Genomic DNA, 15,055 nt, shown 5'->3' with positions numbered 1-15,055 from the left:
AATGTGTATTGTATCAAGTAAAAAATAAAAAATAAAGAGAAAGAGAATTAGACAGTAATTACAAAAGACATGCCGATATCCAATGAGAATATGAAAACTACTCTTAAACTGACACGAGATAAATAAAAATAAAATAAAATCGACATAGCTATACAGGGGTATTGTCATTACTTTCAGTCATGTTCTTTAATCAGTTTTCATTACAAAGTCATGCTATTTTATTGTTGTGTTCATTATTCTATAATGGTTTATTATAGGTGTTTTAATGGTGTTCTGTTTATGGTGACTTATTATTTCTTGGGGTTTTATTTGATTTGAGTATTTGTTGGTTGGCTATTGCTTGCACTGTTTTTGCTGCTGCAATACCCGCATTTCCCTCTGGGATTGATCAAGTATCATCTAATCTCATGCTAGCCCGGTAGGGTTATGTTAAGGTACATGGTCATTTATTATTTTAAGACATTTATTATTAAACGACTTTAAATTGTTTGATGCTGGTTTAGAAAAAGTCTCATCTCTAGTTGTGTTCAAATAGATTAACAATGACTCGGTCACTTCGACCCTATACATATGAGAGTTGGTTGTTTTCTATGGCTTCCAAGATAGATAGAGAGCAGACAGACAGACAGACAGACAGATAGACAGATGGATAGATAGATAGACAGATAGACAGACAGACAGACAGATAGACAGATGGATAGATAGATAGACAGATAGACAGACAGACAGATAGACAGATGGATAGATAGATAGATAGATAGATTTTAGAATCAAAAAGTATCATAGTACTATCATGGTATTTTAGCACCTTATGTTAGTATCATAGTATTTTAGCATCATGTCATAGTGTTATAGTATTTTAGCATCTTATGTTAGTATCATAGTATTTTAGCATCATGTCATAGTGTTATAGTATTTAAGCATCTTATGTTAGTATCATAGTATTTTAGCATCATGTTCAAGTTCAAGTTCAAGAGGTTATTTGTCACATACGTATGGTCATGCATATATGCAGTGAAATGTCACGACACCCGGCGATTACGCACAATAAGCTCTATAAAGCTCTAAAAATGTGATAGTAGTAGTATTTTAGCATCGTATCATAGTACTATCATTGAATATTATTGCTGCTCGCAGACCACTCTGTTGATAGATGTGAACATAAGTTATTTAAATTTAGTTATTCTCTTTTATCCCCCCCAAAAAAAGAATTGATTTATGCGGCTTCTCTACGTCATCGCTTATCGGGACAGTGTGAGAAGAACGAGAAGCAGAAATCCACCCAACAGATACCACGCACGTTGTGTTGTTGTTGTTGTGTTGTTGCTGTGTTGTGGTTGTTGTGGTTGTTTTGTTGTTATGTTGTTGTGTTGTTTTGTTGTTATGTTGTTGTTGTTGTTATGTTGTTGTTGTTGTTGTTGTGTTGTTGTTGTTTTGTTGTTATGTTGTTGTTGTTGTTGTGTTGTTGTTTTGTTGTTGTTGTTTTGTTGTTATGTTGTTGTTGTTTTGTTATTATGTTGTTGTTTTGTTGTTGTTGTTGTTCTGAGGATCCATCCCGCTCTTAGCCCCGCCCCCTTGGGCCCTAGCCCCGCCCCCTTAGCTCCGCGTGCTGCCGTTTCCGCGCGTGCGTCCTGTCGCCACAGAAACGCGCTCGCGCTCAGCGCAACGCACCGTACGGCTCGCCGCGCGCACCCGCCTCTCAACCCCGGAGCCCCGAGCCCCGAGCCCCGGTGGCTGCAGCGCCGTCACCGGCGACTTCCAACGCCGTGTCCGAATCAAGTCAACACAAAGCCGAGAGAAGCGGCCCGTCCAACCGACGCACCGACGCCGAGGCGGAGCGTCGAGGCTTCCGCAGGCGGAAGGCGGAAAGCCAGGGGTGAACGGAGTGAGCCCGCAGCGGGGGTTGGGCTCCGCGCCGGCGGTGTCGAGTCAGCCAGAAAAGCGCAAACATGGAACACTGTGACGGCGTCGGGGCCGAGTCCCCGGCCGCCGCCGCCGCGAAGAAGCAGGCCGTGAAGAGGCACCACCACAAGCACAACCTGAAGCACAGGTACGAGTTCCTGCAGACCCTGGGGAAGGGGACCTACGGGAAGGTGAAGAAGGCCAAGGAGAGGTCCGGTCGAACGGTGAGGGAGCTCCGCCGCTCATGTTTCCTCGGGTGTTCCCAGGCTTGCCTGCGGTTTCCCAAATCATGACCCGACTTGCTTTAAATATGTTGAAATACTTTTAATTTTTACTTGTTTTTTTTTGGAAACACGTGTGCTAAAGTACTGCTTAAAGTTAGGTTGATGTTTCAGTAAAGCCTTTGTAAGTTGACTTTCACCACACCCTATGTACTTATACTTAAAAAAAAATACGTAAAGTAAATAAGAGCTAGGATAACTACACCTGAGGTATACTTTATATACTTTACATACGAAAAAATATAATTCAGCATGGAAACATATTTTGTTCACTCATTTCCAAATGAATGTTAGAGTAAAGGTGGAGTAACAGAGGAGAATTGATGTAAAAATTGAGGCCTTCGACTAAGCATTTTATGTGTGGACAAGAAGTGCTTTTTGACCTCTTGGTTTAACCAAATAAGACAGAATTTGTTAAAATAATAAACTAAATAACAATCAGCCAAATAAGCTTGGTTTTGTTAAAATGACGAAGCGGGTGGTGTCGTCCACTTGCGAGTTGCAAATCCATTCGGTGTCAATGTGAAATCTTCTCTTTTGGTTAAACAGGAGGCAATGATAAATAATTTACCAGGAATTTTACGGACTGCACATTGTAGATCCTTGAGGAGGTCGGACAAAGTTAATTTGTTGATTCCACAAATCCACAGTTAAGACCTGTAAAAGTTAGTGAAAGTGCTCAAGAGGCCGTCTCCTAGTTTACCGGAGACGTTACGGCTCCTTTGGACTCTGATCGCGGAGCGTTTCCAGCTCAGTGTTGTCATGGTTGTGTTCGGTGAAACTTTCCGTATTTACACCGAGAGGAGGGAAGAACGACGTTAATGGAAACGCCGCGTGAAAGCAGCCGGCAACGCAGGAGTCACACGCAGGTCCTCTTTGCCGGAGGTTGAATCCCGTTGTTTGTCATGCAAAGAAGTGCAGTGCTCATAAATAATAACAATAACAAAAAGTCAGATCGAAGTCATGCAGGTAAGTAAGAGGAACGTGTGGTTCGACACCGGTGAAGGTCAGAGAAATGGGCGGAATCCTTTTTGCCTACGTTTGCAACGCAAGTCCTTGACGCGAAAACGTTTTGTGTCGCGCTTCAAAACCGGGACGTTAGAGCGCGAATGCTCGAAAATGAAGTATTTTTCAATTCCGTGGCCGTTCCTGGTGTTATGGACTCACCGGAATATGTAGAAACGACAACAATGGCAACAAAGTCAAGCGGGCTCCAGCAGCTTGTCGGTGGATGCGTTTCACACCAAGGAAAATAAAACGTGACTCTCCACAAAAAAACCCTGTGAGAGCCTGTGTCACAAATGTACCGCCTGTCCCATATACACAAGCCTATTCCCTTTATCTATTCCATTATATTTTATTTTATTCTATATCTTTTTATTTTATATTATTATATATATTATTCTATAAGTATTCGACTCACTGTATGACGTTTTAGGAATCAGTTAGTTGCTCTAGTAGAAAGAAATTTTCCTAGGACATATTGTGTTTTATCACCGGGTGCATTGCATTACATTTCACTGCATGTATGTACAGTGTATGTATGAAAGTATGTATATGAAAGTATGTATGGGGATGGTAGCTCAGGAGGTAGAGCTGGTTGTCTAGTCATCTAAAGGTTGCTGGTTGGATCCCAGGCTCCTCCTGCTAGCATGCTGTAGTGTCCTTGAGCAAGACACTTAACCCCTCATTGCTCCTGATGGCTGCGTCCGTCGGTGTTTGAACAATTGTAAGTGGCTTTGGATAAAAGCGTCTGATCAATGTAATGTAATGTAATGTAATAATGTAAAAGTATGTATATGTATGAAAGTATGTTTGAAAGTATGTATGACAGTATGTGTATGTATGAAAGTGTGTATATGTATGAAAGTGTGTATATGTATGAAAGTGTGTATATGTATGGAAGTATGTATGAAAGTATGTATATGTATGAAAGTATGTATGAAAGTGTGTATATGTATGAAAGTATGTATATGTATGAAAGTATGTATATGTATGAAAGTATGTATGAAAGTGTGTATATGTATGAAAGTATGTATATGTATGAAAGTATGTATGAAAGTGACGATGTCTGTGACGAATAAACCTCTTGAATGTACCAGAGGCGCACGGCTGTGAGGCCATGGAGCTGCGGGGCTTTCCGGGCGCTTTGGACTTGGCGAACATGTCTAAAAAAAATGAAGGAAGTAACCGTTCGGAATTCCCCCGCTGAGAGCACGGCGACGGTAACCGCGCAGGCCCGTCCGCCTGCCGCGCACCCGCGGCGGGTCGACGCGCTGGGGCCCGCGGGGCTGACGGGCCTTCGTTTGCTAACGTCCACCCGCCGGTCCCCTCGACCTGCTGGGCGGAGCCTACACGGAGCGATCCACGTCAGCCCCCCCCCCCCGGTGTGCTTTACTACGTCAGTGGAAGTTCTCGCCTCCCCACGTCAGGGCTCCCAGACCTTTAAACGACGTGGAATGATTCTCTGCCGAGACAGGAGCCGGGGACGGTTCCCAGAGGCTGAGGCCGCGCTGGCCCGGCCCGAGACGGGGTGGGGTAGAGTGAAGGGCCGGGTGTCGTTAAAGTAATTAAGATTCCAGCACCTTCGCTTTGAAACCGGTTCCCAAATCACTTTTCGGCGCCTGTTTTTCTCCCGTCGCGGCAAACGATCCCCTTTAGCGAGCGGGAGACGCCGGGCCGAGTCTGCCGTAAAGCCGCCGAGTGTTTTGATACCGGGTGACATGGAATCCAGACCCGGGGGCCCTGCTACCGAGGCCGCTGTGCAGCCAGACAACCCCGCTGCAGTGTCAAGTCATGAGCGTGACTAACGCTCGTCTGACGGCGACGAAAACAAAGACGAGAAGCGGCGCTTTCCCAGGAGCCGCGGGGGGGGGGGGGGGCAGACTCTGACTCACTGGGCGAGACGGAGCTGATCCGCGGTGACAGCTCGACACGCTGCACATTCTACACGTCTAAGCTCCCGGGCGGGGTCGTGAACTAGAGGGGGACCCGGGACGACCCGGGACATCGCACATCCACCATCCGCCGCCCGGCGCCGACTCACCCGGGGGGGGGGCGAGGAATCCCAGGCATTCGAGCTCCACCACGGCAAACACGACCGGGCCCGGTAGGTTGATCCGGCGTCGCGCGGGGAACATTCTTACCGGGGGGGGGGGGGGGCGTTCTTATCGGGGGCCTTTCGCCTTCTTTTCACGGGCACAGCCTCGGTGTATTGACCTCTGCAGGGCTGCGACCCAACACGTGGGTTGGAACCTAAAGGGGCCGCGGTGACATCGGTCGACAACGGCTTTCGTCGCTTCCGACGATAAAATACCTTCCAGCAAGCCCCGCCCGCCGCCCCCCCGCCGTGTCACCGAACACGTGATGTTCCAAGTTCCGTCTTTCCTCCCCGTCGTCCAAAAGAACCCGCTGATTTAAAAGTAGAGTTGAGACGTTTTAACAGAAACCTCAGTACATAAGCAGGTCGATAGAAGCTGCTTCTTCTTCTTTTTTTTCATACATTCTTATGTAATATTTAGAATCTAAACAAATCGATGAAACTCTGAACAAACGAGTTCAATCCAGTGTCCGTCATGAACAACCCACCCAGTAGAAAAGTCCTTGAAACCTTGAAACCTGTCCTGTCTGTTGGCCCTGTTTTTAAATAACATTTCTATTTGCCCCCCCTCAAGGTTGCCATAAAGTCCATCAGGAAGGAAAAGATAAAAGATGAGCGAGACCTGGTTCACATCCGGAGGGAAATTGAGATCATGTCCTCGCTCAGCCACCCGCACATCATCACTATTTATGAAGGTACAGTACTCCTGCCCTGGGACTTGTGTACTTTGTTGCCATCAGAGGAAAAAGCATAAACATTCACCGCGAGCGAGTTCAATTCTGCGCTGGGAGTCCCCGAAAGAGGTTTTCACAGCGTTGTCACGCAGGCCTTTGTCCGGCGTCACGGGTTACGTAAGCGGGGGGGGGGGGGCTCTACTGTACGGCGCCAATGCTGCAAGACAACAGGGGGGGGGGGGGGGGGCTTTACCTTCACTCCGTGGTCTCTCTGTGCATGGCTCCGTATTTGAGCATCACGTGTGTTTGACCACCACCCCCCCCCCCCCGCCCCATCCCACAGTGTTTGAGAACAAGGACAAGATCGTCATCGTGATGGAGTACGCCAGCCGAGGGGACCTGTACGACTACATCTGTGACCGGCAGAGGATCTCCGAGCGCGACGCCAGGCACTTCTTCCGGCAGATCGTGTCGGCGCTGCACCACTGCCACCGGGTACGGCAGCCCCCCCCCCCCCCCCGGCGCCTCTGGACTGAAAGCTGTTTCATGGGGTGGTGGCGGTGGGGGTGGGGGAGGGGGGTGTTCTGCTCACGCGTCGGCAATTATTCGATCTCATAAAAACGTCTCCGCCTTTTGGGGGGGGCGCACTGGGAAGAAGGTTTCTTTTGTGTTACATCTCACCCACCACACCGGCCCGTTTCCCAGGGCACAGGCAGCCCCGGTCTTACATAACGGGCATTATTCACCATCGGGCTGTCACTGTGAATGGGGCGGCTGTGAGAACCATGCGGGGTGGAATGAACAGTTGGTCTATGGGGTGCGTTGGGGCTAAAGGCCAATGGTCTCAGCACACACACACACACACACACATGCGTGGCCTCACACTCTAATGAGGGCGCAGTTTAACAGGAAGGCATCGCGCACAAAGACGCACGGCAACATGCTAATCAGTTGTGCCGCAGGGCCCAAAACCGTGTTAAAATACAAGCCCAGGGTACACGCCGTGGCCGTGCGGGGTGATTGCGCGCCCATAGAGGAACAATGATATTTGCACGGCAAGAATTCCGTGGACAGTCTGTCGTGGCTGTTCTCTTTTCATTGGGGGCAAAGGTGTTTGATTGACGGTGTTGTTTATATAAGCCGCCTGTGTGGAAAGCATTTGGGATAAGACTGTGTAATGATCAAAAACATGCCCACAATATTTGCCCTTGCACATAAAGGGCTTTTAATCCGGTGCATGCACCTTCCAGTTCGGCTGATTCTGATCAGTATATATCGGTGTCAAATCTGTACAAAAATGTATGAAGATAATAACTCATAACTCTTTTTCTCTCAGAACGGGATTGTACACAGGGACCTGAAACTGGAGAATATTTTACTGGATGGCAATGGCAATATTAAGGTACGTCCACACGCCACGCGTGTCCGTGTTTAAAAAAAAAACAATCGACATTGTTTCACTGACATGATTCTATGACAATGCAAATGTGTAAAAACATTCGTAGCATGTGACACAATAAATGGCCTGTTACATAAGACCTGTGTAAGCGTGAGGTTGCAATGCCAAACCCCGTGGCCGGAACGCAAAACCGGAGGAATTAGAATGTGCGGCTGTTGACGGAGCTCATCCGACGGCGATGGGGGGGGGGGGGGGGGGGGGGCGAGGAAGCCTCGGCTAACCTGAAACCGTTCTTCGTAGATTGCAGATTTTGGCCTGTCCAGTCTTTACCACGGAGACGAGTATCTCCAGACCTTCTGCGGCAGCCCCCTCTACGCTTCCCCCGAGATCGTTAACGGGCGTCCCTACAGGGGGCCCGAGGTGGACACCTGGTCCCTGGGTGTGCTGCTCTACACCTTGGTTCACGGTGCGATGCCGTTTGACGGAAACAATCATAAAACCCTGGTCCAGCAGATCAGCACGGGAAACTACCGCAAACCCACCAACCCCTCTGGTGAGTGTGGAAACTTTATCGCTGTACGGGCCTCGTTGTCCCTCGGCCGACGTCTCTCTGTCAGACCGCCCGGTTTTTCGACGTGCATTGAAACCCTACGATAGCGTACCGGCACGACGAATGAAAGTGTTTTCCTGTGTCCATCAGACGCTTGCGGGCTCATTCGCTGGATGCTAATGGTGAATCCCGAGCGCAGAGCGACGGTGGAGGAGATCGCGGGCCACTGGTGGCTCAACTGGGGTTACCAGCAGCCATTACTGGCCGAGTGCAGGAGCACACCGGCCGAGCGGGCCGCCTCGCCGGGCTCTCCCTCCGCTCAGCAGCCTCACGGGCTCTCCGGAATTGCGGGATGGCTGCGTCGAACGTCGAGGCCTTTACTGGAGAACGGCTCCAAGATGCGCTGCCTGCTGCGGCCGCCGGGCGGGGGCGACGGCGGCGGCGATGTCGCGCGACAGCGCTCTCTGCGTAGGTCACGGAAGGAAAACAACATTTCCCAGACCGCGCACGAGGCGGCGGCCGATGTGAAACCCTCCAAGGGGATTCTGAAGAGGCGCAGTAGTCTGAAACAGAAATTGATGGGAGAAGCCCCGGCTGTGGAGGCGGTGAAGCCACAAGGCGGCTTCGCTTTGCCTCCGCCCGCCGACGTCCCTTCGCCTGCATTGCAGCCCCGCAAAGGTATCCTAAAGAAGACGACGGAGCAGGAGTCGGGCTACTACTCATCCTCCCCGGAGAGCGGTACCCCGCACAAGGCACCGCAAGCCTTCGAGTGTCCCTCAGCGCCCATCAGCAGGAAGGGCATCCTTAAGCGCAACGGAAAGTTCTCGTCGGACGGACTGCAGGCCTTCGGCTCTCTGGATCAGCTGGCCGTCTCGTTGCCGCGCCGGGGCCCCAGGGCGAGGCCGAGCGGGGCCGCCAGCGAGGACAGCATCCTCTCCTCGGAGTCCTTCGAGCAGCTGGACCTACCTGACCGCGGGGAGCCACCGGCGCGACTGGAGCAGCCGCCCAAAGGCAGCATGAGGGGCTGCGTGTCTGCTGACAACCTCCTCGACATCCAGGAGGACAGGGCTCTTGGCGAAGGCCTCCTGCGCCCGTGGAAGTGCTACCAGTCGGGTGTGGCGGACAGTGCCTTCTCCATCACGGACTGTGAGAACGTGACGGAGGCTTACAAGCAGGCCGTGGGGGTCAGAGGTGCCGCCGCCAGCTGAACACGTGCCGGTGGTAACGGTCCCCCGCCCTGAAACTCTCTGAATTTCACACTTGTGGCGCTCACAGTCAAGGTGCGGCAGGCGGAACATGCAGCTCAGCGTATGAGGTGTTTACTGTTACAGCGCCAAAAAAAGGGGCCCCGCTCTTAATTTGGTTCCTATCAAATTTCTAGATTGGATGGATGGAGTCCTTCACACTTAATTGTGAGGTTCGTAAAGTAGTTCTAAGTTTACAATTTGATTATTATGGGCTAAGGATAATCAGGTACATTGGCTTTGGGAGAAAAAAGAAATCGTTTCAAACACACCATTCAGAGGATTCATTTCTGATGAAGACCACAACTTCCTAGTGTCTACGGTGAGGTTGTGGACGATGTGACAGACCAGTGGCCGACAAATGGTGGCACGCTTGATATATGGTTTACAGCTGATAGCACTATGATGCCCCAATTAAGATGTAGAAACTGCAGCGGTGCCTCCGTACCAGTGACCCGTCGCTCAGTTGTAAAATGTGGAGCGTGAGAAGGTGTTTATTGCTGATAACTCATCATTCTTGGCCCAGAGTCAAGCGCTTGCATAACCCTGTTTCTATTTCCAAATATTGTAGGAGCGAAACTTGAATTCAGTTTAAAGGTGGGCTCTCCCCTGGATTATATTGTAGATCACAGAAAGAACTTTATACCAAAGAGTACAATTGAAAACTAGATATTATTATTATTTAAACAAGCAGTGCCAAGGTGTGTGTGTGTGTGTGTGTGTGTGTGTGTGTGTGTGTGTGTGTGTGTGTGTGTGTGTGTGTGTGTGTGTGTGTGTGTGTGTGTGTGTGTGTGTGTGTGTGTGTGTGTGTGTGTGTAACAGGGAACTTGTTTGTCAAGGATTTTTTTTATTTTTTTTTTTACCTACCTCTTGCTTACTTTCAATTATAACACAATGTAATGACTTGAATGATAATAATTATGCACCGTCTCATGACAAGTGAAACCCGTAGAACCCGTGTTTGCCTCCAAACGACGACGACGGTGGTGGTGGTGGTGGTGGTGACGGTGACGGTGGTGGTGACGTGAGTGCACAGATGACCAGGCTAGTCACACGGGGGGGGCTTTTCACAGGGTTGTCTTACATCAAGGCAGAGCTTCGGTAGCAATATAAAGTTGTTGCAAAGTGAACGCTTCAACCAGCCTTTCCAATTCTATAGCCTTGCAAATATGCAGCTCTCCAACAAAACTGGAACTCGATACTCAGTAATCCATGACGTAATCTCTTATGAGGGCAGATTTAACGCCGTGTTTCACTTTCTGTTTTCCCACGTGATAAAAGGTGGCCATTCTCATTGGAAAAGGTTTTGAAGTGTGTACGTATATGAATCATGCTTTTCTGTCGTGGTGTAAATTGACTGCCTTTTGTGCCTTGCCAATAAAAATGAGCCTGTAGCAATGAAAGCACTTTATTAGATCATCAAAAATTGGATAAACACTGTAATGGATGTATCGGCCTTTATTGCACAAGTTGATGCCCGCGAGATGAGAAATCATGTTGCTGTCCAGCTGTTGGGACTGAGGGAACTGTTGTTGTGTTTGCTTAATGGATCCATTTTCTTTGTTAACTGCTCCATTAATAATATTTATGTTGGCATTGAATATGAGGACGTGTCCTTCTCGATTGGGGGTTGTTTTTCTCCGGGGAACATACTGAGGGTTCTATTTTCTATTTGTTTTCGATCTCACGCTGATGCAGTCTCATTCATAGTTGTTTGGTGTCAACAAAATATTAAGATTTTTTTTTTTTTAAATAATATCCAATGAAACAGACAGTATGTGGTCATCGAGGTAATTAGTGCTTGTTAAATGGCTTACTGTACATCTTCAGTCCAGAACAATATAATTGAAGTGAAACTTGCCCCAAATCAGCAATCGTGCATACCTTTCTATTTGAACCTGAGGATCAGGAACTTTTTTTTTTTTTTTTTTTTCCCCCCCGAAGTTACTGGCGTGTGTCAAACGATGCTCTGTCCCATTGATCTGCTGTGGAAATTAAATGAGAAATATATAATTTGTGTGTCATCCTGTGTATGTATTAGCTTTAGACTCTTTGAACCAGGCAGTAACCTGTATTTAATATCAATACGCAGACAATGAGACTTATTTGACATATATCAGGAGATGGTGCATGTCTCTACCCTTTATTCAATCTGAGGAGAAATAAACAATTGTTATACATTTTATTGAGACGTGCCCTCATTTCTATAATGTTCAGCATTAAAATTACAATTGATAGCAGTACATCTGGTAATAACACAACAAAATTCAACTAGGTGCCCTAAACATCTTCACGCTGGATCAGGTGCAGGGACCATTTCTCAGAATGCATTTCAAATTAGATTTTATTTTTTTACTACATCGAAGAACACTCGAAATGACCAGACGACCAATCATTGAGACGGTCGGACATCAGCCTCGCCAACATACAGGGAGAAACACTGAGTATAAAAGCTAATCTTCATGTTGAACCTTCGAATAGAAAGCTACACTTTTCCAAGTAGCATGTTTTTCCCCTTCATTTTAAACGCAGAGAAAATAGCTTGAGATGCGACGTGCCCCGAGGACACGTCTGCGCACCCAGCGTCATGACAACGTCCTGGACGTCAGCCGGGGTTGCAGCTGACCTCTGGGCCGGGCGTTCCCAATCTGTAAGCACCTGGAGCCTGGGAGCACGAGGGCAGGCTGAGCTCCACGACACTCCTCAAATGCCGAGAGCAGAGGTGGATGGAGTCCTGTGCTCGCAAAGAAAAAATAATAAAATATTTTGTTGATGTCGTTAGTCTGTTTAAGTACAGCAACGTTGGGCTCCAAGGGCTTTCCATTCCAGGGCATTATGGGCTGAAGTGTGCATCTCAGATCACCACCTGCAGGACACTTAAAAGCTGTATTCCTGTTTGTTTGGTGTGAATTACTGCTAAAGCTCTCACAACGTTCTCAAAAATAACATTTATTCCCAGACAGGCCAACCTATAAAATATGTGTACGCCCATATGCAGGTTGAATCACATCTGACAAAAAAAGAGGGAACAACGTGAGAGTTAAATATTGACCCTCACCAGATCAATGACCAGAAGTTTGGCCAAATGCTGCAGGAGTGAGTCAGTGGAGAAAGTGTCGTCCAGGACTTTGAGTCTTTGCACGGCGACCCCCACGCAGGCACACGCAATAGTGGAGGGCAGGAAAAACAAAAACCTGCTCTCTGAGGGGGGGAGGAGCGAAATATTCGATCAATATAGATATTGTGATATGAGACGAGATTTCATCATTGAATTTGGTTTTCCTCATATCGTGATGAAATGAAACGTCTTTCAGGCGTCTGTCTTAATGCAGCTTTCTGTCCTCGCTGTGCGAATAAACACCTCTACCTGCTTGGTCATTATATCCACATCACTAATGGGATTGCCTCCTGTGTGTAAATATCTTAAGAAAGCACCAATGGTCATCTCCAAAATGTTGTCAAATGGTCTACATCGAGATATTCGTCCAAACACAAATATGAGATTTGCTTCTGTGGATATGGCCCAACCCCCCGGTGAAACAGCGGGCGGCTTCCTGGAGTCCTTGGAGAGAGATGCGGCAGAATGAGAGGAATGTTGCCAGTATTGACACACCCTGACAAACAAAGGCCAGTACTTGAAAAAACAGGCATATCCTCGAATCTGGTAATCCTACACCAGCCTAATGGCTTCAAACTGGAAAAAAAACAACAGGCCTCAACCAACCCCCCCGCCCCGCCCCGGACACTTTATGGCATAGGAAACAAAGTCGGGAGCCGCACAATATCTTGCAAGATTTCAGTGCGAAAAACACCCCGCTGTGCGTCTAAAAGTCTTAAAAAAAATTAAAAAAGCCCAAACTGCCCCTATCGGCGTGCCGTGTTGCCCCAGGCGCCGCAGATGGGGTTTCCGTGGGAAGTGAGCCAGCTGAATAGACACGGGGCTTTCACGGCGCACAATGCAGGATTACACTCACTCAGCTGCCGCCTCCTGAACGCAGCGCTGACGCATCACTACCCAACCCACGGCTGCTTTGTGCCCATTGTGCACGCCACTGAGTCACTTAATTATAAGTCAGTAAAAAGTGGCCTTTGTCACTGCGATGGAGCTGTAGATAAACATCTGATCAATAAAATCAGTATTAAAGTAAAAAAGTAAAATAAAACACAGCGTGGTGCTATCTTTTGGGGTTTTTCTCGGTGGGATGGGGCATAATTATTATGCACTTTCCCCAATATTGAATACATGGAAAAACGATCCCTCCGCCCCCATTGACAGCCCAGCCAGGCTCTAACACTGAGACTGTGATATGAGACTAGATGTCATTTGTGATTTTGGTGATCGTACCACATCATGATGACATCATCAGATGTTTTCTCTTGCTGGTGTTGAAGGCTGCGGCACGGTAGAGTGACGCTATTCCCCCAACGTTGTCGACTGTTCCAGACGTTCTGATCGATGCCTCGAGGTTACTAACGATTACTCATTACCACATTACTAACGATTATTATCATTTTTTTTACCATCGCCGATGATAATCTCCAAAACGTCGCCAAATTACCAATACTGAGGTATTCGTCAAAAAATGAATAAAAAATCTGGTGTTCAGGGCGCGTGACGTACCGACGGCCGCCAGGGCGATGTAGGAGTGGAGGTGCCGGCGTATGAGCGGAGGCTGCCGGGGAACCCAGGGGGCGATGGCTTGAAGAATGGGCTCCAGGAAATCAGAGGGCAACACCCGAGCCAGGGACCATCCCAGCGCCGAGGCCACGGCCACCTCCCACTGCTGGAGCACGACCAACACACCCCTGAGTGCTTGGATTGTACGAGTCGTTGTGTTATTATTATTATTATTACTGTGTTGGTGGGAAAACAGGAGGGGTCTACGGGCGCTGCGGTTACGAGACGCATCGTCTCTGTTATTTAACAAACTATTACAGGTAAGCAGGCAAAGGTCAAAGGTCAGCGTTGGTTAGAAACCAATTAATCTGTGAACCTTCCCTGTAACAGTTCGATTCAGGCGTCAGGATCAGTGGTTGTGCACCGTAACGAATGGGAAGCAGAACCTCCTTTTGGGGGATTTCTCTCTGGGTGTGTGGGTATGAAGTGAGCTGGGGCCACAAGCTGCCTCTGACAAACAGCGCCTGGATCAGTAAAATAGGACGAACGCGACGCTGGAACGAACACCTCACCAATTGAAATGAGAGGACATTTAACATCTGCAGGACGGAGCTGATTTAACATCTGCGGGACCGAGCTGAGGAAATGTCGGGGCTTTTTTTTGGGGGGGGGGGGGGGGGGGGCGCAGACACCCAGTACCGTGATGTCCGCCGCCGGGACGGAGTTGTCCGTGTAGACGCACAGCTTGACGGGGCTGAGCGGCGCGGTCTCCCGCAGCTTGGAGGCCAGGAGCAGGCACGCCGCCCCCAGGGGCTGCAGCCGGGACCTCTGGGCGGGGACGCGGGACAGGTAGCAGTCCAGGCAGCGGACCGCGAGCGGGAACACGTCGTGCTCGCAGCGCTGGTCCTCGCACACCTGCTCGCGAAGCCGCGGGTTAGTGTCGGCGGGGGCCCCGGCCCCGGAGGGTGCGAGCGCTGGGATGTGAGCACTCACCTGCAGCATCCACACCGCCAACGTCCGCCTCATGTGGGGCTGGATGCTCTTCTGGACGGTGCCGAAGTAGGGCCGGGGCCGGCAGCTCTGCTCCAGGGACACCAGGTTGTGTAGGGTGCGGCGGTCAGAGGCCACCGCGGGGTCAGAGGCCGCCCGGCGGACCGGCCCCTGCGGCGGCCCGGCGCCCGGGGCGCTGCCGCCGGAGGCGTCTCCGGCCGGTTCGTCATCTTCGTGACAAACCAAATCCATCGGGCGGAGCGGAGCCGTGCGCCGGTGCGAACGGAGCGTTCGCGC

The 15,055-nt window shown here is 49.3% G+C and overlaps 3 protein-coding genes across 3 annotated transcripts in view; 1 reads left to right on the top strand and 2 right to left on the bottom strand.

The window, feature by feature from the left end:
• The window catches only part of dstyk (dual serine/threonine and tyrosine protein kinase), a 34,115-nt gene extending 26,826 nt beyond the window's left edge, over positions 1–7,289 (bottom strand). Inside the window, exon 1 of the mRNA XM_080001592.1 lies at positions 7,280–7,289. The gene's annotated coding sequence lies outside the window, so the exon portion shown is untranslated. The remainder of the gene's footprint in view (positions 1–7,279) is intronic.
• On the top strand, positions 1,950–9,114 carry nuak2 (NUAK family, SNF1-like kinase, 2; the record flags this gene model as incomplete). The annotated part of the gene is made up of 6 exons (XM_080001175.1): positions 1,950–2,126; positions 5,858–5,978; positions 6,301–6,452; positions 7,294–7,359; positions 7,657–7,909; positions 8,057–9,114. The coding sequence occupies 6 exons, from the start codon at positions 1,950–1,952 to the stop codon at positions 9,112–9,114; spliced, it is 1,827 nt and encodes a 608-aa protein (XP_079857301.1).
• A 2,641-nt stretch (positions 9,115–11,755) lies between these two features.
• On the bottom strand, positions 11,756–15,010 carry ccnd3 (cyclin D3; the record flags this gene model as incomplete). Its single annotated transcript, XM_080001174.1, has 4 exons — positions 11,756–11,884; positions 12,209–12,351; positions 13,772–13,934; positions 14,468–15,010. 4 exons carry the CDS (start codon positions 15,008–15,010, stop codon positions 11,756–11,758), a joined length of 978 nt encoding a protein of 325 aa, XP_079857300.1.
• Positions 15,011–15,055: the final 45 nt, after the last annotated feature.

The sequence above is a fragment of the Zeus faber genome (assembly GCF_960531495.2).
Source record: "Zeus faber genome assembly, chromosome: 5".
NCBI classification, from domain to species: Eukaryota; Metazoa; Chordata; class Actinopteri; order Zeiformes; family Zeidae; genus Zeus; species Zeus faber.
The sequence above is the reverse complement of the archived record's forward strand: the minus strand, read 5'-3'. Positions and strand labels throughout refer to the sequence as shown.